Source organism: Sebastes umbrosus, chromosome 17 (assembly GCF_015220745.1).
Source record: "Sebastes umbrosus isolate fSebUmb1 chromosome 17, fSebUmb1.pri, whole genome shotgun sequence".
NCBI lineage: Eukaryota > Metazoa > Chordata > Actinopteri > Perciformes > Sebastidae > Sebastes > Sebastes umbrosus.
The window spans coordinates 6,389,663-6,414,427 of record NC_051285.1 but is presented as its reverse complement, the minus strand read 5'-3'; the positions used below and the strand labels follow the sequence as shown (position 1 = coordinate 6,414,427).

General features: G+C 39.3%; 1 protein-coding gene across 15 annotated transcripts in view; it reads right to left on the bottom strand.

The window, feature by feature from the left end:
• Positions 1-24,765, bottom strand: part of ncam1a (neural cell adhesion molecule 1a) — a 276,924-nt gene that overhangs the window by 12,497 nt on the left and 239,662 nt on the right. For 13 of the 15 annotated variants that reach the window (XM_037747868.1, XM_037747866.1, XM_037747867.1 and 10 more), the window contains 4 exons: positions 22,740-22,864; positions 21,885-22,065; positions 1,766-1,973; positions 125-241 (listed from right to left, as the gene is read on the bottom strand). In XM_037747868.1, coding sequence (XP_037603796.1) covers positions 125-241; positions 1,766-1,973; positions 21,885-22,065; positions 22,740-22,864 — 631 coding nt within the window. Of the gene's footprint in view, positions 1-124; positions 242-1,765; positions 1,974-13,896; positions 15,184-21,884; positions 22,066-22,739; positions 22,865-24,765 lie in introns of those variants that run through there. The other 2 variants (XM_037747879.1, XM_037747880.1) reach the window with 1 other exon arrangement.

Here is a 24,765-nt window from a genome sequence, read left to right as displayed (position 1 = left end):
TTGGGCCTGACCAAAATTATGTTTAACCCAATGATTTTATTCATCTCTCTATCAAGATGCCATGCAGATAGGCCTAAGTCTGGGACACCCCTAGACTGGGGAAGTGGTCCTGTTCCATACTCACTCAGGTCCTGTCAAAGGTGTGGTCTCGTTGGGCTCAGTGGGACCCCCTCCTTCTTGGTTTGGGGTGTTTTCTTCCTCTGTTCTCACCTCAACAATGGGCTCCTTAGACTCATCTTTCCTGTTGTCAGATGGCGACAGAGAGTTAGCAAGATAAAATGCTGTTGATCCCAGAAGATTATGGCCTACTATGCTAGGTCAGACAGGCAAATCGAGGTTTCCCCGCATACACAGTGACACAATCTACCTCTGTAAAACACCCCAACAGACACATGTAACAGGATTCATTCATTAAATGAATATTCTGGTGATTAGCAGCAATGTGGCTAAAACATGCAAAAACACCAGCACAGTCCTTTAAGCTGTCAAACACAAGCTGTTCTTCTCTCATTCCACCATTTGATCATCCTCCACCTGCATCCACCTGCAGGCTGTGATTGTAGGTTTCCTCTGGGGGCTCGTCTGTTACCATCACACTGCTCTCTGATTGTGCCGAGCTTTAAAGTGTGTGCTTGCTGGGAGTGTTTAGATCATGTTTTACATCATGTGTAGATCTAAGGTGCTAGATATGAGCTCTGCACATACCATGACACTCACTCTCACTTAATCTGTTTCATGTGAACTGTTGAAATATTTATTTGTTGCTGTTGAAGTTCATAGCTGGTAAAATAAGAGACAGTTTCATATATTGAACCTAATTTTTGATCAAACAAAGGCCGACATGCAATAAATTCATTTCGACATGATTTAATGTTTACAAGGGTAATCTGTTAAACATAGTCCTGAATATGTTACAGTTAATGCTTGCTGGCATGTTGTTTTCAGGAGCAAGTCAACATATGACAGTATCAATCTGTGAATTTCAACACTTTTGCTGGATTGTGGCCTGATCAAAGCATCCCTGCACTATACAATTGATTTTTATAACATAATATAATGTTATTAATATAATAACAATCTGGGAAAGGCAGGATGTAGGTGAGCTGAATGAAATAGCATGTATACCTGAGATGTAGTGAACTCAGTTTACTGGACTGGCCTCATTTTGAGAAATATGCTTGTTAGCAACAAACTCACTCAAAAAACAAGATCAGTAGCAATGGGTTCAGGACGTGTTTGGCCTATAGCTTAACACAGACTGGAAGCGAAGCACACAGGGGTGACGTCCTGAATGCATTAAGATGAAACTGATGTCAATCTTCTCATCCCACTCTCACTTATCTATTTATTTTTTTGGCAACGTGGGAGCAGCGAACAAGCTGTAAACACAACATCTGACATTATATTGTAATGTTTTTTTATGGTGAATATATTAGTAAACGACACATCCAGCAGAAACAGAGCAACATTAGAATTCAAATTGACTCGTGTTTGTGTCCACCTGAAGAATATACTCTCTTTTTAGCTCTGCTTTGGTCTCCACCAAGTTGCTATCTTTGTCTGTATGTTGTTTGATGCTGGGAAGGTAGAATAGAGTGGGATTTTAGAGCTCTTTTTTAAAAAGACTGCCAAAACAATGAACTAAAAGACACTAAAAAGCTCCACAGAGATAAGGGGGACAGAGAGTCAGTGACGGTTCTGTGTGGGGCCGTCACTATGAGCAAATCCCTTCGCATTACAGTCACGTGAGATGATGTTCACTTACGTGAATGCGGCCTTGCCCTCCTCAATGTCCTTGCTCTTAGCGCCCGGCCCGGCCTTCCCACAGAAGTTCACAGCGATGCACATGAGGAGTCCGCACTTGTTGAGGAAGTAGCAGGTGACGTCGACGCCCACCAACAGCAGGAAGAAGACAACAATGAGGATCCCTACGATGGCTCCGGTGCCCAGGCCTGAGCCACTGTCCATGGCGTCTGAAGGGCAAGGACAGGGAGAGGGGATACACAAGCAAAAACAGGCAGGAAAAAAGAGGGGGCACAAGAGGAGTTAGGGGAGAGGAGAGGGTTTAACATGAGGGAGAGGGGATAGAAAGAAAGTTAGAAAGAGAGAAGGAAGAGAGAGATGATGAGGAATGCAGTCAAGCTTTTAATACACCGCTTCAGGTTTCATCTGTCAAGACCTCAAGTGTGTCGTTCTTTCAGAAGGGGAGGAATCACGCCAGAACCACCAGGAAGCTAATACACTGAAACACAATAAAACACTCTTCTCCGCTTTCATTACAGCTACTTGATATTTACTCTTGAAAATCATCATGGCCGACACACTTGAGGTGTTCAATTTCACACACAATCACAGAACTTCCCGAGAAGAAAAAAACAGAGATCACAATCTAAATCAGTATGTGATGACAAATTGGATCTAAAACATCTAGGGGTCTATATTCATTTTCTTTGGGTGATAGTATAAACATATATTGTATTACACCCAATATCATACTACACTGTACTACTATAACCAGTAGGCAATTTGAGGGAGGATGATGGGGGGATGCTTGCAAGCAAAATGACCAAAATGCATGCCCCTTGTTAACCTGCCATCCCCCCTCTCTCCATACCCCAGTAGCAGAGAGAGTGCAGGGGCGGAATATGTTGGTCTAGTCTGCCTGACTCATTGATCCTTTATCTGACTGAGGTTTGTTAAAGTTAGAATCTATGGCACCGCCCACGGCTCTGAAGTAGTCTAACTGTACTGTATTGATAAATCCGTGGTGCTGAAGTAGCAGACGGATTTGTAATTGCAATTTTTTCTCTGAGTCACGCCCTTCTGTCAGTTTCGTCTTGGATCTATAATATTCTCTAAACTAGCTATAAGGGATGGTATTAAAAAAATCCACAACCAATAGAGTCGTTCATTGGGCGGTTCGCTAGTCGCGGTTGAACAAAACAAACCAGATCTGTCTAACCCTTTTGTTTATCACAGGGCTTCCATGTCACTTTCACAATAGGCTTGTGAGGCATTCATGACTTGACCATTAACATTTCTGATATGAATAATATGAATGTCTGTACCAAATTTCATGGCAACCCATCCAGTATAGTTGACGAGACAGGTTGCGCACGTTTTGTAAGAGGCTTTTCAAAGATTACTTGCAATTAATTTGGCTATTAACTACGCACGATTTTGAAAATGAAACATCATTAAAGCCCTGCTTCATTGTAGAGAGGTCTAAAGAGTTAGAAACTCTACCAATGGAAGACTCTTATCTCGGAAAGATTTCTCTACCTTGAGTTTCTCAGGCTCAGTGATCTAACACCAACACAGCAGCATACAGTGTAAATACGACATATCATAATCCCTACATTATATATAATTTCAGGATTTCTTGGCCTTGGATCAAAATACAAAAAACCCATGGTCAATGGTATGTTTTCTAAGTGGCGTCTTCAGTTTTAACATTCTGTGCTAACTCGCTCATTAGGAAACATTGCTTCACTTTAAAGAAATAAATTCCTGCAAGCGTCCCTGTTCTTACCCCAGACTTTCAGAGGCAGACCACTGGGATAGACATAAACTGTAATTACAATCTATCTGCAACGAATACATCACAGAAAAACACAACACATAACAGATTTGTCTTTGAAGATAATATATGGGATGTGGTTCATAGGCCAGCCCTCCCTTTCCCACTCTTATCACCCTACATAGAGCGTAACCACACTAACAGCTTTTAATGGATTTCTCTTAGTACCCATTCAATCTTTTTTATAGCTGCTTCAAAACTTTCTTCGGAAACGTAAAGGTTAAGGAAAGGTTATCTGAGCAGCTGTTTATCTCAACACACGCAAGCTGTCACCACATTTATAATTCCCATTTGAGGGCAAAGTGCAAATGCAGGTTATTTTCTCCGTCAGATTATTCCCCATAAACAAATGCACGTGCAGTTTATAGACGGGGTGGAATAAACAGGATTTGGAGGTCCAAGGCAGCTCAGGCTTTGCGGCTTTGCATTTCAACAACGGCTTTCTCATCATTCGTTTTGGCATTTGGTGAACAAACCTGGACCATTAAATGGTCGCCAAAATTTCCATCTTTGCATGCAACCTGCGAGTTTAGCAGAAGAAATACGAGCTGAGGATTCGAAACAGAATGCATGCAATGTTTCGGTGACCTCCGTCAAGTTTTTGCCGCTCAATGATTTACTTGTTCTACATTCACTTTTGGAAAAATCATAACAAGAGATTGAGCCGTCTAAAAACACACAACATGCAGCCAGATTTTCATTTTACAGGGACAAAACACAAACTACTTACCACAATACTTGAAACAGGAAAACAACATTTGTGGTACAATGAATGCAAAACAGTGCATTATGGATGTGCATGGACCCCAACATGTAAATAATACTGTAAATGACCCTGACAAACATGGTTATATACATACATACACATAGTAGCATGCAGTATCTTATCCCACACTCTGATTGGGGGTAGTAGTCTGTTGGCTTGGCAATGTTTTTTTGACGCATCCTTTTTCTCAGTCATGTTCCAGGAGCCAATTTAAGTTATATCGTAGAGAATTGGGAAGTAATTTTGAGCGGAGTAGAAAACAACTATTTTCTATTTCTTGAGGGAACCAAAATGAGCACAATTGGTTGTCTCCAGGTTGTTGCTCCTGTGCGTCATTTGCATAAAGTTGAATCTTTTTCAACTTACCCACATTGTGCTGCTGGGTGCCTTTTGAGCCTTTGCATACTGGTATGCTTTTCAAAGTGGCCACCTTCATGTTTGACCCATTAAAAGGACATGAAGGTAGAACCGGATGCAGAAATGTCCCTTCACACAGTCTTTTCAGAACCCAATGAGACATTAAAGCTTTTCATTAAAATGTAAGTCTCTCTTCCATATGTTAGCGAGGCTCTGCTTAAGGTAGTATAGATTGTGTCTGTAAAGGATCAAAGGCTCATCAAACTGTCAGAGGAGGATGTGAGCGCTGCAGTTTGAGGACCATCTGTTAATGTATGTACGCTGATAATACCCCATCCCTGAAGATGGGGATAAGGAGCAGGGAATAGACTATGTTTCGCACTCATATAATGAACTCACCATAGCCGGCAGCATATTGTAAAAGCTTAGTAAAAATGAATGAAAAAAGACATTAGCTGTTAAAAATCTATAAGTGGTGTACTCTGAAATTCGGTGCCCATTTTGTTGCTTAATGTTGTTATCACAGATAATAGGCTGAAGGTAGACAATGCACCGTCGCATCAATATATTTCCCGCAGCCACAACAGAATTTGATCTAAAGCATCCACCATAAACATCAGGATTTATTCTTGTCAGGATTTATGTGCCGGGGCTGTCTTGGAGCTGCCCTTTTACACGGCTGGTTGCTCACATAAAGACAAATTCATCATAGAAGAGAAAGTGAAACTCTGCGCTGCCTCCGTGGAGCAGATTGCAATGCAGCAGGTGGGATGTTACACTGCTGCTTGTGCACGTTAAAATTACACATATAATCACCAGTAGAATGATCCTATTTTCCAAGTTCTAATCAATGCCTCTGCTATCATATCTCATCTCTCTGCCTGTAAAATATTGAAGGATATTTGAAGACTCATCCTGCACTACAAACGCCCTATATTTATCCAATCAAATGAGATTTGCGGCGACCAGCTAAAACCCTTCCATTATATAAAACTTCACTTGACTGTTAATACTTGACTGATCCATCTCACGTTTACAGCATGAGTTGATGTCACTTCATCACATGATTTCTCTTTTAGAATATTTGATGATTTAAGCAGCCTACGTATAAGGATGACCGCTAACGTTAACCCTGGCTTCCATTATTTACATCCTGCAATTACTTTTTCATTGGTCCAGTTTATATGACACATTTACCATTACCGTGTAAAAATTTCCAGACTTTACGAGTTGACAAGCAGCGCCTGAACGCACCAATAAACACGTAACTGACACAAATTAGAGCAAATGAAGGCCACGATTATCTGGGCCTTTCAAGTGGGACAGTGTTGTTGACACATATTCAGTTTTAAAATACAGACTTCAAAATAGACGTCTTTAAGGAATCCTGTATACGCTTGGCCTTCAGTGGCGCATGATTCATGACTCGTGTACTTTGCGCGGACAGCCACTGCGGCACAGGCTTGCATTATGTCAAATTCTAATTATTTTTATGTGATGTTTACTGCACCTGTATGACAGATACATTGTCAAGTGAAAGCACAGTCCATGGTTAATCTAGACATTTCATTTTAATCTTCCTACCCTACATGGCTACGCTGGAGTATGCAATCCTTAATTTTCTCTGATGGCTGTGATCAAAAATAGCAGGAGCGTGCCACAGCTCTGTGCACTTATAGGTGACTACAGTGTTGCAGACAACACTTGTTTTTCCTCTGCCAATTGCTTCATTTGCATTTTAACAGGCACAATAAATCATGTGGCATGTATTCAGTGCCGAGGGGGGTTTTCTCACCGAGTGCCCTCGCTGAGGGAGAAAGCACAAATCTCGGTGTCAGGATGGACTACACAAACATTTCTCTTTACAGGCCTGTCAGGTACAGTACTGAGCCAGTTCCCCAGAAGACTGCTGATAACAGACTGCATGTGATAAGCCTCAATTTCACCGAAAACCACACATTCCTGAGAAATCAATAGCTGGTCACTGTCCAGCATAGATAATCTGTCAGACTTGCGTGCTAGTACATTGATGAGAAACCTTTATATTGGCAGTTAATTTACATGTCATTACAGCAGCACCGGGACATGCATTCAAATAGTATCGCCTGATTGGAATGCATACTACTGTATATTTAACCTGTCAAACTCTGCCTGACCCAGAGGTGGATCTCTACAGACTCATGTTGCAAAACATGACATGTATTTTAATTCCCATAAAATACAGCGGTTTCTAAAGATACCAAATATGTCAGGCTGAGTTTGAGGGAAACAGGTATAAATTGCAGCCCAGTCGCCGGGAAAAAATGTTGGTATTGGTATTGTACTTTTCTGCAAACCACGGATACGTTGAATGACAACGTTTTTTTTATGCATTCGGTTAGAGCAAGTGATGTAGTACAGCGAGCGACTGTTGTTGAAAGTTATGTGGTGAAATAATGAGTTTAACAAACGAGAAAGTCCTTTAAAGGCAGGTGGGAAAAAAAAATCAACATTGACTTTACGCTGTTTTATGTAAGGCTGTTTTACGTAAGGCTGTTTTACGTAAGGTTACGAAACACTGTGTGACGTAACGCTGTTTGACGTAACGCTGTTTGACGTAACGCTGTGTTACGAAACGCTTAAGCTTATTACATATTGTGACATAAGAATGTCCGCCAAGGGTGGTTGTTACATTATTATTTCAACACAAACCATGTTCCTTTTTCTAACCTTAACCAAGTAGTTTTGTTGTCTAAACCTAACCAATCATTTCACAACGTTAACCATGTGGCATTGTGTGTTTCTGCAAGCGTGATACGAGGCTGATATAGAACATATTTATGAAATATTTTGGTTCAGAAATGTTGTCATCCAACGTATCCGTTGCTTGAAGAAACGTACAATTCCAACATTTTTTTTCTGGCAACTGGGCTGTAATGAGACTATTTCTACAATACTAATACTGGTGATAAATTGCTGCAGGTTTAAACAACATGGTCAAATCTAAATGAAACTATTCTTTAGACTGAAGAAGAAGAAGACGATGAAGAAAATAAAGACATTCTGTGTGTTATCAGGACTCATCCTGGCAGCACAGTGAGGCAACGCTTATTTCACTCGAGGGACCACATACTGAAACATCAATAGATCTCTCTCTATGCGCTGAAGTGCAGTGAGAGTTGTACACATCTGTACATTTCAGAGACCAAAAACTCCCACATGCATCACAGACCATAATGTAAAGGAGCAACATTGTGTTCACATATCTATAGAAGAAGAAACACAGCACAGGCCATATACATATGTCAAACTTGAGCAACCCTCACTGAACAGAGGCGGAGGACTATCACTATAACACCACTGCCTCTGCACCTCTCCAACTCATCCAGCAGCCCTAATACTGGGTTCTATACTGCAGTGCACTTATTGCACAGACTATATGTACCATACGCTAATAGTCACATCATCATGTCTTTGAGGTTTCTACATGAGAAATCAATGTAGTTTTACATAAAACAATTGGATACGTGCACGGACATACATTATTAAACTGTGAATTTCTTTGCTTCTCTGAGATCACTCTCGAGCCGTCTCATCCCCACCAGCAAATTGTTTTAATCATTTGTAGCTGAGAGTAGCTTTTCCATTTCCTTTCTGCATTACATTATGGAAAATACAGTAGAGTACATCAACAGCACGCTCACAAATCAAGCATTTCTTAGTATGCGTAGCGACTTCTTTGACTTTACCTCATTTCGTCACTTTTCCAGTTTGAGATCACTCAAAAACTACTCAGAATAGGAGTGTCTTATAGAACTGGGACACACTCTAAATCTCTGATGACTCTCACACATGACCGCTATATGACCTCTAATGGTTTGAGCAACCCCGACTAGTTTAACATCCATGGGACTCGAAGTAAGTAGATCTTCGCTACTTACAACTATAGTGCCACAGTCCAATGAAAAGTTTAATTTCAACCTGATGTACTAAACGGATGTATGAGAAAACAGATAACAAAAACATGACTTGAATTTGAATATTTCACTCAGTGACATATACGCAAATATTTCACCGAGGGACATATACACAGATGTACAGTGCAACTTTCATAGAGTTTATACATTGGAGAAAGCAAATACAGATTATATGTGTGAGTCAATGTAGGGGAAAATACCTTTGTTTCTAAATTTGGAAAATTTAAGAAGGGAATCAGAATTTTAAAGGGGACATATCGGGAAAAACTCACTTTTTCAGTGCTTGTGCGAATACATTTGGGTATCTGGATTACCTACTTATACAGGTATATTCAGACAGAAGAATAATGAACATTTGACAATTAAAGCATGTCAACATGTTCTAGTAGAAACCCAAAATACAAGTATGAACCTGTAAATGAGCATGATATGTCCGCTTTAACGGTATTATAACTATATAACGATTTAAAATTGGAAGTATAAATTGTAAATATAGAGCCACACATGTTAATAATGTAATCCATATTCTAGTTAGCTGAAACTATTTAAATTACTTTAATAATTAATAAGCTATTATTTTGTTTTCCTTTTGCTCTTTAGTTCTATTTTTCCATCTGTTGCTCTTCTTTCTTTGGGTATTGCATTGACCTTATTTAGCTCAATAACGTTTCTTCAATAACTCCCATGTCTGTATCCTCCTTCAGAGCTCTGCCACAGTGTGGCACTGCACCGCCATTAAAACAACATGAGCTTCACATTCTGTTTTCTTTCTTTCCGAGCGATGCTGACAACTGACTCCCTCTCTGACTGATTAAGATATTTCTGTCTTCATGCAGGAGGCAGTGTGTGTGTGTGTGTGTGTGTGTGTGTGGTTTGATGAGATTTACAGCATTTAAATGAAGATTTCAGATACTAACTAGACAACAGGCAAACTGATGTGCATATCGGCTTGAAAACGTATCAATTGCTGATTCATTTCCATGCAGTAGAGGATGAAGGGAGGAAGTAACTATATAATGCATCTAATTTAATACAGAGTGACAAACAGACTTGATTACTGTCGGCTATCTGATTTGTTTTTGCTGTTTAAAAAAAAATGCTTCTGTCAGAATTAGAATATGAAATTTCCATCTGATAACAAAAACAAAAACAACACGGAGTCTTCTGTGATAAAAAAAAAGCCAAGTTGTGGAAAATGACAAGAAGATTTGAACATTTCTAGATTACGGAATAATCACTTCATTCACACTGACTTGATTTTCACTTGCATCCATATAAACACTTCATTAACCACATCAATCTAACACACTGAGGAAATAGTTTAGTCTATGCAAAGAGAGTGAAGTCTCTGCTCTTGAAGTCTCAGTAGTCTGTATGCAGCGGGCGACTGCACCAGTTTGCTTCAGGGAAGAGGAATATTCTGTTGATATGCAATGCAAGTAAGTCTGATGCACACACTTAGATGGAGATCCTGATTAGCAAAAATGAAAATCACTCAGCACTGATCAGCACTATCATTACTCAGTAGGCACTGATGAACAACAGGAGGGACTAACAAGTGACAAAGAACACCTCGAGGGTGTCGTAAGCTCTTATTATCCCTGTGACAGGTCTTAGTTGAGATGAAACAGCAGAGCCGGGGATGATAAACTGAAGGAATACAAGTCTCATTTCAGAGCCCCAGCCTATGGAAGGAAAGCCGGAGGGACATTTTTCAGATATGAAAACTGTCCAAAGGAAACTACCAAAAGAGAAAACAACATCTACAGGTATTTTTTTTTTTCTCTTTGCCAATATACTTCTTCATCTTTCTCCTCATTCCTGTTTGGGGAATCAGGGCTTTACCATATATCAATGTTATTTTACCTTCAGGCGTATAGGGTTGAAGCAAGCAAGTAAGTTTTCTGGTGCTCCTTCAACTTGGTAAGCAGAGAGCCTCTTGAGCTACATTCACCTTATCCCCTCCAAAGCCCCCTTCAAAGGTTACAAATCAGATGGAAAAACCTTTGACATTTGCTTATGTGGAATAGAAGAGCTCTTTGCTGCAGGCTGCTTCAAATGGAACCTTGTGTGAGATTCTGTTTTTAAAATGGGAAGTCAAGTACATGGTATGCTCGGTGTTTGAGCGCTAGAAAACCCAGTTGACGAAAAAAAAAATATATTCTCTTTTTGTAAAATAGTGAATGGTTTTGTATTTTCTGTTTTTTAACACCACGTTGAAGTACAAGAAAAGAGCAGATGGTAAAATGTCCCATTACGAAAAGTAATTTCTCTCACGAGCAACACCGACCCATCTGCACTCTATCATTTGGAGTAACTTAACTTGAAAGAGAAAGCCGTGAAGTATTTCTCACTGGTCACCATAATGCTGCCTCTCTGATGTTTCCATTACCAAGACAGACAAAACAATCACATCTGTCTGATTACTGAAAATGTATCAATGCTTTATTAATTCTCTCACATTGAACTGTTGTTGATCATGGCTGTAGGTGATTCTAGTCTCCTCATGTATGCATTGCATCGTCTTACCTCTCGTGACTCTGCAGGACTGTAATGAGTTGTAGAGCAGAGTGTGGAACAAAATGTTTGAACAAATGGAAACTGTATAGATGGCTTTGAGTAACCTACACCCACACTGGCCAAGTTAGATCTGGAGCTCTTGGTTACCAGTGTTAAAGAAGAGCTTTTTAAATTTCCGAAAGCATTGCTCAACTATCTCAACACCAATTTGATCAAAGTTTGATCAAATGCCTAAAACGACACGTTTATGTTTAACGGACAAAGACCAACAGCGGCCGTGAGAGTTATGCAACCTGCCAGCCAGAAAACAAATGTTGGCATTGGATGTTTCTGCAGACCGCAGAATGCCGTGATTGGCCAATCAGAATAGAGTATTCAACAAAGCCGTGTAATAAATCCGTGCCATATCAGTCTCGTATCAGGCTTGCAGAAACGCACAATGCCACGTAATTGACATTGTGAAACGGCTGGTCAGGTTTAGGCAACAACACTACTGGGTTAAGGTTAGAAAAAAGTTCATGGTTTGTGTTAAAATAACAGCCTGGTCTCCTAAATATCACGTTCCCCTACAACAAACTGCACGGTGAATTACATTTCAAGGGAAACGTATTTTGTCGAGAATTTGTTTTTCACGTAAGTAGTTTTGGTTGTTTGTTTTGTTTCAATTTACAACATTAACCACGTGTTTAAAGCTGCGACTGTAATCCAGGCGCGCCACAGAGCCACCACATAAAACAGGGATGTTAGGGAGAATGTTCATAGGGGTCGACAAAGCGTGGGATTTTAACACAGGAGACTGCTTCCTGTTTCCTACAGACAGTCATCGTTAGATTCTGTCAACCACGACTGCGATCTTTCCCCAACCATAACCAAGTAATTATTCTTCTAACCATGATGACGAAGTTTCCCTAACCTTGAAGTTAAGAAGTACTTCTCAGTTCTCAGATCTCAGTGATCCTAACAAAGGCATGTTTGTGCCTAAAACAAAACCTTAACCATAGCAGTGTCAGATCACTAAACGCTAATAAAACCTTTCTGTAACGGCGGCTTTGGAAGGCAGTTACGAACAACATATTTTGTCGGCCTCGTTGAAATAGCATTTACCCTAATTACATTTCTGTGTTGTGTCTGACTGAACACTGGATATGTTGATTCATGCTTACATCATGTCAGCCAGCTATAACCAACATCTGCTCAGGAAGCCATCGCTGTCATGTTGCCACTGCACATCTGATTTGTTCTAATGTTTAGCTGGTTGCATATTAAAATGAGTATCTCTGTTTGTGCTATATTAGGCTGCTGCATATTTAGCTGGCTATGAAAGCTCTGAATGGTTTGAAATATAGATTATACAATACCATGGATGAGACAACTTAACAGAAACAGAAGCTGCATTTTTGCACAGTTGGTTTCTTTCTTTCAAAAGGCTGAAACATGACAATGTGACAGTAGCTTACTGTCTATATCATGAGCTAAAAACCCCTACTTATATCTACTAATGTAATTCTGAAAACAAGTTTGATATGATAATGATGTTTTCATAAATACAGCTCCCACAAGGTTTTAATAGAGAGCAAAATTTGCTTTTGTTGCTAACAAAAAGATCATTATTGTATCTTTTGTTAAACTTTATATAATAACCACCATCAATAAATGGTAAATTGATAGTTAATTAAAATTCAGTTAATAATTATTACTGTTATTCTTATCATTATCATTATCATTAATAATAATGCTATAAATGATGTTATTTTAACAGTTTATTGTTGCACACATTATAGCATTTTATATACTATATTTAGTATTTGTTAATTATTACGAAATGATTTGTAAACCTTCAAGAAATAGTTTGTAAACATCTATAAACATTATATAGATAAATGATATTTGTAACACTTTGTTAAAGGTTAATAATTGGTTTTGTAAACATTATTTGGATAACTATTATAAAGTTGCAACTATTGATTATAATACCTTGTTTAAAGATTAATAAATATTTTGTAAAGCATCTATAAACACTATTCAGATAGATAGTTAATACTTTGTCAATGGTTAATAATTGGTTTCTGGTCCATACAAACAATTTCTTAAAAGTTACGATACTTAATATGGTATATAAAATGTTATGTGTACAACAATAAATTGTTTTGTAATTGTTATTGTCTCCTATCAGCTATGATGGAATATATAATTTATAAACTAATATTTGTACTTACATAATCTACTGATAAAATAACAGAAGTGATAGCATTACTGATAATAACTATTAACTAAATTGAATTAACTTTGAATTTACCATTTATAAATGATGTTTAAAAAAATAAAACCCTCTATGCTAAATTAAATTGAGTAACAGAAGCTGAGGCAGTTTGAAATTGAGAGAGTTTCTAGTTTGACTTTCACGACAATGTGTCATGTATAATTGCAAAGCCTCCATACGGTATATACTGTTTACCATTTGTTCATGTTTTTGTTCAAAATGCATACTGTATCTTCTTCAATTAGGGCTATAGCCAGGCTTCTAATCTTCCAACATCTGGGTTTAACAGTCGTGGGGTGTAATGCAACACTGAATGCAGAATACAGACATTTTGTTAAAGCTCCAGAGGAACAAAAAGGCTAAAATCAGCTTCACAATCCTTGAACAGTCCGTACACGTCAGCACTGTGTCACACATCTTAGTTGGTTTAGTCACTAAAGCTTCAGAAAGCCTTTACTTTCATGAAAGAAAAAGAAACACAATTTATTTCAACCCTACAATGGTTACATGGAAATACACTGATATGTACTTACAAAATGTCTCAGAGAATAGAATAATTTCACATTATTGAAAATGAAATTTTTTTAGTGTTTAACAGATGTTGCACGTATGCTTTTTTAGACATTTTCTCTGCTTTTCAGGTAAAAAGAGAACATGAACTGTCAAAAAAACAAAAAACAAAACAAAAAAAACAGCTGATTTCTTGTATTTCTTGAAGGTCAGTTTGAAAAGAGTATGTACACTTTGTCACAAAACATGATTAGTTCTTCTGCACAACCTTCTGTCCTCTCCTGACAAGGCGGTTACATAATGATGTATTTGAAAGTGAGCATAATATAATGTCAGAAATTAATAAAGTGTCTTGAAAAAAAATAATGAATACTCTGACCATAACCAATATCAAATTGTTCTGCAATTATCTTTCCTCATTTTGTACAGCAGGACATTTCAAGCTTGTATCCATAGAAAAACAGAAATTAGGCACAGCATTTGTACTCTTCACCTGGTTAACACATTCATAATGCTTGACTGGGGAGCTTCAAAAAGCAGCTGCATAGCACATCAATGAATACTGGATCATGCCTCGTGTCAGCTTTCATGCAGTGTTCATGCTTTTATGTCATTTGTGACATAACGGTGGAGTGATGTGTCTGTTTTATAGGCAATAAATTCCAAAATAAAAGTCTCTTTACAATTGCCATTTCTGGTTAGCACATTGTAGACACATAATCAAACAGTGTAAGGTAATTATCCTATTTAACACCCCTCTTTAAGATCACATTAAGGCATTATGAATGTGTTACTAATCGTGTCTAAAACAAAGCGGCGACACTTTGTCTACACTGTTTCCCAACTGAGCACCCAAGTCCACTTTGACAAAACCCTCGAAAATTCACCCCTTTCCGATTCTATTCATATACAACATGAAAACAAGATGAAAACAAAAATATTAACAGAATCTAAATCCCCAAAATTTGAGAATGATGCAAGTACTGAGCACCCTGTAATAACGTCATGAAACCAATGTCTTGACTCTTCATCTTTTTTTTTTATATATCTTGTGTGTGGCTGCACAAGGGTCAAAAGGCATAGAAAGCAAAGGAGTCTGTGCCCACAGATTTCAAAGGCTCAGACTATCCTCTTTCTCCTTGAACGAAATCAGTTTATGAGAGCCAGAGCACAGTCAGCACGGACAGCAGAAGAGCCGCCAGACTGTAGGTCACACATCGGCAACCGAGGGTAGCTGAGGTTATCGACCGACCACAAAATATAGATATTTCAATATCCACATCAGAGTTTTTTTTTTTTTTGAGTGATAATCATAGCACACGTGACAAGAAAAAAAAAAAGTATAATAAAAGCACAAACAGAGAGAGAAATTTGTGTGTATGGTAATGTCATGGTCCATAGGGTGCCCAAGAAGATCACAACATGAAGACAGGAGAGAGGACACGGAGAGACAGGGAAACAGGAGAGGAAGAGGGAAAAAGAGGGAGAGAGATAGAAAAATAAGGTCAGAAATACAGAATACAACTGAATCGAGGAATAAAAAAAGGAAGTCTAAGTTAGTGGATCAAAGTAAAAAGAAGTCATAGCATGTTAGTAGCACGGCAATGGTTGATGGCATGCGTGGGTGGAGGGGTCACACAAATGAAGGTCATGAGAGATGACAACGGAAAAGGAAGACGTTTCTCGGCTTTACGGTTGAGTATAAACAAGAGGAGTTTTTTTGAATCAGTCATCTTGCAGATCAGTGGCAGAGTTTAGGATAAGATAGATGACAACCCGGATGTGAGAACACATCCACAAGAGTCAGGCTATTATCTCTCATTTGTAATGGCCAGTGGTGTAATGTAAGGTAAACGCAAGTATATGCTCGCTCCAGGCTAATCCAAATGCCTCATTAATTCACCCGTCGGGTCATTAATGGAGAAATTATGGACATAGTACGACCTCTAGATTTTTTTTTTTTTGTGTGTGTGACTTTGGAAGTGTGAGCCAAAAGGGCTGCTATATTGACCGACAAAAAAATGGTAAGTTCAATATCCAATCAGCAGCTCCCCCTCTGAGCCTGCAGAGCGGTGATGCTGGATTGGTTTTGCTGCAGCATCAGACTCTCTGTGTGCAAAAGCAGCAGCAGCATCATACTGCACACAAATCTAGCAATTATGAGATTTTATTCAGATTAATTGTTTTGGAAGATCGAAGCAGGGGATACTCACCTATTACTGACAATATCAGAGCGCTCTGTTCATAAATTAGCTGCATTTCATGATCTGATTTACATTTTGCAAACTCTGCAGATACATTCATTACTGTAGAAACGTTTTCTCATTATGCTGATCAAACTAATCTGGGCGGCATTCTGTTTCCTTCAAAACATATTTGCTGTTGCAATTAGCGGAGTATAAATGCTCTAGGAGACAATGATGTTTACATGCACAAAATGTTCCGGTACTTATTCACGAAAAAGACAATATTCCCACTGAGCTGTTTACATAGCTAATGGGAATGAATATTTCACTAATATTACCGTTTACATGCAGACGTGCACTCTGATTAACGTAACCGGTGGTAAAAAAACAGCCTCCCTCTTTCAACCACCTTCTTGAAAAGGTCGGCGTTTGCGATGTTTTTGCGCATATCCAAAAAACCTGTTGATATCCAAGTCTTTCATCATGTTTAGAAAAAGGTGTGTTTCTCCTTCCGACCAGAAATGTGGGCTTTTCTTTTAGGCATGCATCTCTGCAAACTGTCGGCTAGTTGGTTTGTGTACGACGCAGAGAGCTGACCATAAACAGACAAGAGGTCGTGTATTACGCAGAATGTGTTGTATACATGTCCAAAGAATGCTCCCTAAAACCTGAATAATATCGGCATATCCCCGATGTCTTAATATGAAAATGCTTAAGGCCTAATTCAGAATATCCAAACGGAATATGCTGTTTACATAACCCGTATCTAATTTGGATTATTGTCTTTTTCAGGATAAAAGTGGAATATTAGTGTGCATGTAAACGTAGTTTCTGTTGGAAAAGCAAGTCATCTCCTAAAAGATACGCATATGACGGGTGTAACAAAAGAGCAGAGATCATCAGGTCAAAACAAAGAAAGAGTTTTGTTGGACAAATGCGGCAGCTCTTTTGCGTTTGATAAATAGGAACCATTATTTTGACACCTTTTCTTTTTGGTCACTACAAGCACTACGACGTCTACTGTAGTATAATACACCAGACAGACGGTTGGTGTGTATGTGCACCACTACACCACTGGTCATGGCAGGGAAAAAACGGCCCATGCAAAACCACACATCCAAAACAGAAGCTGGTTATGGAGGTCAAGTCTATGACATGGATGAATGGGTGATCTCATGTTATCAAAACTGCAAAAAGTTAATAGCTGTGTTTTGTAGTTTTACTCCAATGTCAGCCTTAGCTGGGGAGATTTGGATGGATCAGTAGTAAAACACCTGCCCCCTTCTGTGTCCGTATGAGCAAATTTACAAAGACTGTGTTTGTTTTGACACTTTTTTTTTTGGCACCAGAATTATGAGGATGTTTTATCTCTCCACAGCTGGGCAGCATTTCGCCTCCTGTGACTCTGTGGCACGTAAATGCTGCCCAGCTGGACCTGCAGAGAACAGAAACTATACACAAGCCAAATTATATATTGTTTAAAGTTTGTGACACAACAGATGAGTTTTTTTTCCAAAGAAGAGGCCACTAAATACTGAGATGTTTTCAGAGATCGTTCGTTCGTGGATCAAATACATTCACTTTGGTCGATATGTTTGGGTTGCGTTTTGTTTGTGTGTAGCTGCCTTTTTGAGAAATGAAAAAAGAAATTCAAGCAGATTGAAACTCAACCTTGGATCAACCCTGCATTCGCAATTTGCGTCACAGTTCCAATTTAGTGCATATAGAGCCAGTATATGTTACAAAAAAAGAGCAGCTGTTTTAAGCCAGCATTACCAAGAACAGCTGTGAAACTTACTGAAATCAAATGCAGATGTTGTAGCTAAAAATAAAACCTCAGCAATTCCCCACGTCTTGAAGTGAGGGAAAAAACAGCAGCGACTTAGAAGTAACACTAGACATCCCAAAACAACAACAACAAAAAGAAAAGAAATGAAAGTAATTATGGGGATTAAAGTGGGACTGACTTGGATGAAGCCCATGTAAACTTCTGCTCTGGTAGTATTAAAAGTGATCCAAACCTCCCACTGCTATATGGCTGTTGCCCAGCAAGCGCATGAAAAAGAAAATAACTGGGTTCTTTATGTGCCATGCACTGGCAGCCGTTGCTTTTTAGGGTCTCCAGAACAGACGAGATTAATCCAGTCGGAAGGGGCACCATGCAAAGACTGTTAGGGCTGCATCCCCACTTAACTAGGCCACACACTGCATATTCAGGTCAGTCGTGGACCCTGAACTGTGAAAGCCACTAAACCTGGCAGTGGAAGAGACAGATGGAGGCTGATAGAAAGAATAACGAGAGGAGAGGAAGATGAGGGAGGCAAGATGAAGAGATACGTGACCAGAAGTGTTGGGGAACATTTTCAGCTGTGGATAAGTTTTGGGGATTTAGGGGCATCATAAGAATATCGAGAATGTATTTTGGGTTTTACCAGGTTAATTATCTGTCTTTCTTTCAGTCACTGTATTTGTAGTTTATTTGTGTTCTTATATGGTTCAAAATAGGGCTGTCATGATATCAGATTTTCACTACGCAATTATCGTGGCCAAAAGAATTCACAATAACGATATAATCGCTATATCTATAATAAATAAATTATTTGTTTAATGTGCATTTTGTCTCAAAATATGAGTTCAGGGAGGTCGGGAGAGAGTCTGCAACCATTACCGCATATATAAATTATTTAAGAGGCGCTGGATTATTTACACAATATTATCATATGTGTATTATTAACATAATATCAATAATCTTTAAGTTGGTACCAGATGGCATCCTCTGGTTCTGAAAAGTGAAGCCAAAGAGGAAGTTCCTTAAACCTGCATTCTTTCTAACAGCCAGCAGGGGGCGACTCCTCTGGTTGCTAAAAGAAGTCTGATTGTATAGAAGTCTATGAGAAAATGAGCCTACTTCTCACTTGATTTATGACCTCAGTGAACAACTCGTTCTTACTTCCAACTCTTCAAATATCGCCGATTGGTAAGTGCTCCTTGGCATCGGAAACCGACGCACGGAGGCGCCCTTTAGCGACAGTATGTGACGAACCAGGCTTTCAGCTGACTCCAATGTAAACCCACCCGCAGCGTTATTTGTCGCCTAAACCTTCCTGTGAAAACGGAGGTTTATTTTGAAAGGACACAATGCATGTAACGATCGTATATTGATACGCCGTCCCTGGTATTTCCAAAAGTAACACAAGAGGAGTACCCCGTGCATCGGTCTCCGATGCCGAGGGGCACGGACCAAGCGGCGGTGTTTGATGATTTGATGATTTGATGATTTGATGATGAGTTGGGAGTGAGAATGTGTTGCATTAAACATTGTAAACTTGAGTTTATTGTCTAGTTTCAAGTCTTCAATACAGCATGATGTTCATTTAGTAAATTATGGTCCCATTTAGCCATAAAGCAAGGGACGTGGCTACCTTGTGATTGACAAGTCGCTACCACACCGTTGTCCGGTCTGCATGATGTATTCCCAATGGTAATCAATAATTAGTCATTTTACTGTCTGATAAAAGTGTCTCATCTCTCATAAACCTGACATGCGAGAGAGACCAATTAATTTGCTTGAAATCTAGTTTGTAATTTTGGTGTCATCTTTTATTAGATTCTCTGATTGTTCACTTGACAGTTGAAAGGAAAATGGTTGAAGCAATCAAGATCTCTTTTGTGAGGGAAGTAAAAAGAGAGGCGAGAAAACCCCTCCGACTGAAGGGGAGGATGTCAGAGAGAAAGAGAGCGTGATGCAGAGAGAAAGGAAACCTGACAGGGTTCTTTTTCGGTCGAAGACAGAAAGATAGTTGGATGAGTTGTTTTATAGCTCCGGTATAGTGCAATGGGGAGGCAGCCCGAGTTAAAATGTGCACCTTAAACACAACACAACAACAGAGCAAAGGCCGACCGTGACCACCCGGGTAGAGGAGTATTTGGTATTAACTGGACAAAACGCTCTGGGTCTGACTGATATCTGGTCCGACTTCTATTGCTCACTGAACTCGAGCAGAAAACAGCCTCTGTAGAGGAGCTACTGAAGACCAGGAGAGCAGAGCACCATGATGCTGAGTTTTATCTGTAGCAGCAGAGCATCAAGGAGGAGAGGAAAAATATATACAGCGAGCTTCTGCTCTTCATATGGATCCAATAGTTATTGTTGATCTTGTGCAGCCTGGCCTCAGAAATGTTTGTGAAGTGAGCACAATGTCTTAAAATGCTAATAAGGTACTCCGTGCATGAAAAAACAAGAGAAATGTATTTCTCCAAGAGGAAAGGATTAGGTGGAGGAAACGTAGCTGGAAACAAGCAGAAGTCTGGCATTAACAGTATAAAGACGGAGAGCACAGGCCGGGGGTAAAAAGGAAAATAAACTTTGGATGACCCGGCTTCAAGTCACGACTTGTGTATTTTCACTGACAAGAAAGTTTTTTACTTTCCTGAAACTTTTGAGGCACACACGGCACTCTTACTGCCTTGACGGCAACACATGCGTATATAGTCTTTGTTGTCTTTGTTTATCTACACACCTATGTGTGCCTTTCTCTTACTTTCGCTCTTGACATTGTGTTAAAAGGAGAATAGGAGTCAAATTCTTTGCATGCTTAGACTTACTTGGCCCGAAAAGTTGATTCTGTTAAGTCTTTTCAATTGTTTTTGTCATTTAGTCTTCAAACAGCATCTTATATTTCTACTCAATACTGCAGAGAAACCATGTAATTGTTAACTGAAGGATGTCAAATTGCTCTCTGCTCCACAGCATGGAAACAAGAATAAGAATTCTACAATCCTATGAACCAGTGGTTCCCAACCTTTTTTCTTAAAGGGCTCCTTTTCTGTCGTTGAGTTAACTGACGACCCCTGACATATTTTATGGATATCTATAATCTATGCAGAACAATAACAGTACAGCACAACTGATAAACTGTATGATTAACCCGAATAGTGAGCGCAATAACTGCAGGAAGTTTGTGTAAAGGAGCGATTAGAATAAATGTGGAGCAGATGATTTCCTCTTAATACTGCACCAGAGATGAGTTTTCCTGTTATTTTTAGGAACTATTAATACAATTCTCTGTCTGTATTATGTATTTTTTAAACAAACACACCTACTTAATAAGCTTCTTTTATGACAAATTCAGTGTTTTCTTCTCCCTGATGCTTGGCAATTGTTCTATCAGCTCTTTAGTTCTTTTAACTACGTACTTTTCTAATGCAGGACGAGGCTGTTTAGCAAAGAGAGAGAAGGCTCTGTGAATATAACTTGTGTTCAGGTCTTCATCGTGCTCTTATCCTGTTTATATCGTAAATAATATTCCAGACTTTAAAAATAACATTTTCATTTAGTTTCAACCACCATGTCGCATTCAGTGCATATTGCTGTAATACAATCCTTTCAAGCTGGAGGAATAGATTCTTCTCATTATTCACGTCTATAACGTCTCATATGCATTTCAGAGTTTGTGCTCATTTTGTGACCTAACTTTTTATTTCTAAATAATGTATTATATTTTTCACTTCAGTAAGGACTGCATCATACAGTTTCACTTTGTTACCAACTGCACTAATAAAACCAGTAAAGTAATAATGCAAGCGACAAAGAGAATCATGTCAGACCCTACAGCCAGCGAGCTTTGAGTAAACACCTGATATATAGCTATGGATCCAAATACTAGAGCCTTTCTGGTCACGGTGGAGGCCTCGGTGCACTGTGGCTGGTGTGTGTGGATGCTTTGGGGTGAGATGATGGGAGTAGTACCTGGGATGGTGGTGGGGTCTGTAGCTGTTCTGAAGGAGATGATGCCCGGGACCGACTTGCCCCGCTGATTCTCTGCCACCACGTGAACCTCGTACTCCGTGTTCCACTCCAGGCCGCTCAGCGTCACATACTCACTGTTAGAGGGCATGCGGATCTCTGGTTTCCAGTCAGATACATGCTTCTGTGGAGGGAATGCAGACGGGACAAAACTCAAAAAACTGGGTTTCCAACGGAGATTGTCGTCATTCTACTGCAGGCACAGAGGAAAAGGTCACTTTGGATTACTTGAGAATCATCCCATTCTCAAGCTTATGAATGTGCAGAGTTGCATTGCTTGCGATGATTTTGGAAGGAATTAAACCTGCATTAGGCAGTATGTTTTTGGCATCATTGGGCAAAAATTCCGTAATAACCTTTCAGCATATTGTAATTCAAGTGTTCTGAGAGAAAACTAGACTTCTGCACCTCCCAGTGACGGCAGACTTTGACCAATCACAGGTAATTTCAGAGAGAGACTCTAAAACGCCTAAAAAGTTATGTGGATGCGAGGCCAAAATTGAGCTAAAGTTATGGAAAATGAAAACATATTAGCGTGGATGTAGCTTAGGTTTCTCAGACATTAAAGGACTACTTCAACATTTTGATGAAAGAGTGCCTTGATGTACTTGAGAGTTGTTACCAGGTGTATTTTTTGGCAGAATCGAGAAGTTTATTCCTGCTTCCAGTTGGTTTGGTGAACATTTCCAAGCCCTGTTCATTACCAAGTTTTATGAAAACATAGCAAGAATTGAAAAGGAAAAAAAACTACAATGCAGCAAAGAGGTACCAAGTTACCTCGTTGCCCAGGATACTCACAGCCTTGTATCTGATCAGGTAGTGCATAATGGGGGAGCCGCCATCGTCCTGCTTGATCCAGTTCACCTTAAGAGTATTGCCCCGGTCTTGGACCTTGACTTCTAGTTTGGGGGCACTGGGTTCCCCTACACAGGACAAACCATGACATTATGATTAGTCAACATAAACATGGTTGTTGCATCGACACCGTCCTTAGCCACTATCTACTTAGCTACTGTGTTTCTAACTTTCCTAATGCGTTCTAGTGGGCTTGTGTCTCCAAGGTCAACTAAGCTAAAACTTAAGTTGATTGCCAGTTCAACTTAAACTGCAGTGCAATCAGAGGACATCGCAGACATGGAGGTAGTGTGATTAAGGATTAAAGATGAGAACAGAGACAATAAAATCCTAAAATCAAATCCCTGCAGATCATTGGCTGTGGTGCTCCATGCTATCATTACTGACTGATAACAGACTGCATAATAACACCTTACAGTCACACCCATGTCTGAGCAATCGCAAGCTACAAACATTATGTTTGGAGCAAGATAATACGAACTTAGCAGCAATACAGCAAAATGGTATTATTTTAACAGAGATGCAGCTAGTTTATGTAAGAGAATGGTACAATTAAATGTAATGACAGATCATCTTTGTCACACACACACACACACACACTCGAGAGGAAATTAGAAGCTTTTAGCTTCATGTTCACACAGTAAATCCAAACAGCTCAGGGTTAGAGTTAGGGTTGAATTAGTGTTAGTTTATGATAGATTTCTTAAATAATATTAAGCCTAAAGGACATGAAATGTAATGGGTATCAATTACACATAGTAGTGTTTGCTTAAGGTTTAGCATTGAGCATCAAACCCAATGTTCTACCAGGGACAGATGAATAACTTTCTTGTCAATGTTCTCATCAGTTGGATGTTTTATTGTCCAAATATGATCTATGTTCCCCTGACAAGGACCTTCAGTGGTTGTGCGAGTTATGACTCGTGTCTGTAAGAGCAAAGGGGGACATAGTGTAGCATTGAAGCATCTCAAAGTCTCTTAAGAAGGAGGTTGGGGTTGATGAATGGGTCACAAAGTTTGTTTCCTGTTTCTTACCAATAGTCATTTATGGTTTCTTTTAACCACGACCACAATCTTTCCCTAACCTTAACAAATAAGATACTCTAGCCCAAACCACAACCTTTTCCTCAACTCTACTCAAGTTGTTTTTGTACGTAAACCAAACCAAACTTTAACCCTGACAGTGGCGGATCAGGAAACGGCCAAAATAACATGAATATGGGTATTTTTTTTTTTAAAGGAAATGATGTCACTTTATTTGGAGAACTTGTTAGAACCAACATAAAACTCAATTTTCAAGTGAGGGAGTATCAAAGCTATGTTTTGGGTAAAGAATCCCTGTAAAGGCAGCTTGAAGCGACAGCGGACTGTGGCGGAGGTGTTGTTCTCCTTATTACCTGCTCTGTCCTCGTGAGTAATGACTGCTGGGTCACTGGATAATGAGCCTGTAAGCCTTGGTTACTCTATTACTTTTAATAATATATACATAGTCTTGTGGGAGGGAAGGTCGAGGTGGCTTTTACTCTCATGCCACTGTAAAGGGCTGTGAGGGAGGAGACCAGCAAACCCACAACTCATTAATTATGTACATATTGGCTACACACAGTTAGCCCCGGGATCATATTATTGAATTGACTATCTCATGATGTTACGGCCTTTGCCCTGTGCTGACAATATCGATCTGAAAATAACAGCCCATAAGCAGGTTATAAGCATTGCATCTTATATAATCAAAGACATGATGCAGATCTGAACGTAGCTTTGTTGGGAAGTCACAGGCAGGCAACCCTGTCACCTACAAAATTGCTTTCCCATATAATTAAACTACATTCTCAATTATATTTTGAGGGGAAACATATTTTCTCCCAGATTACGTCGCAGTTTTAAAAACATGGGTAACATTGTAAATTGTAACCAAATAAAACAACACAAAAAACCGCAACAGAACGACTTGGTTATATTAAAAAAC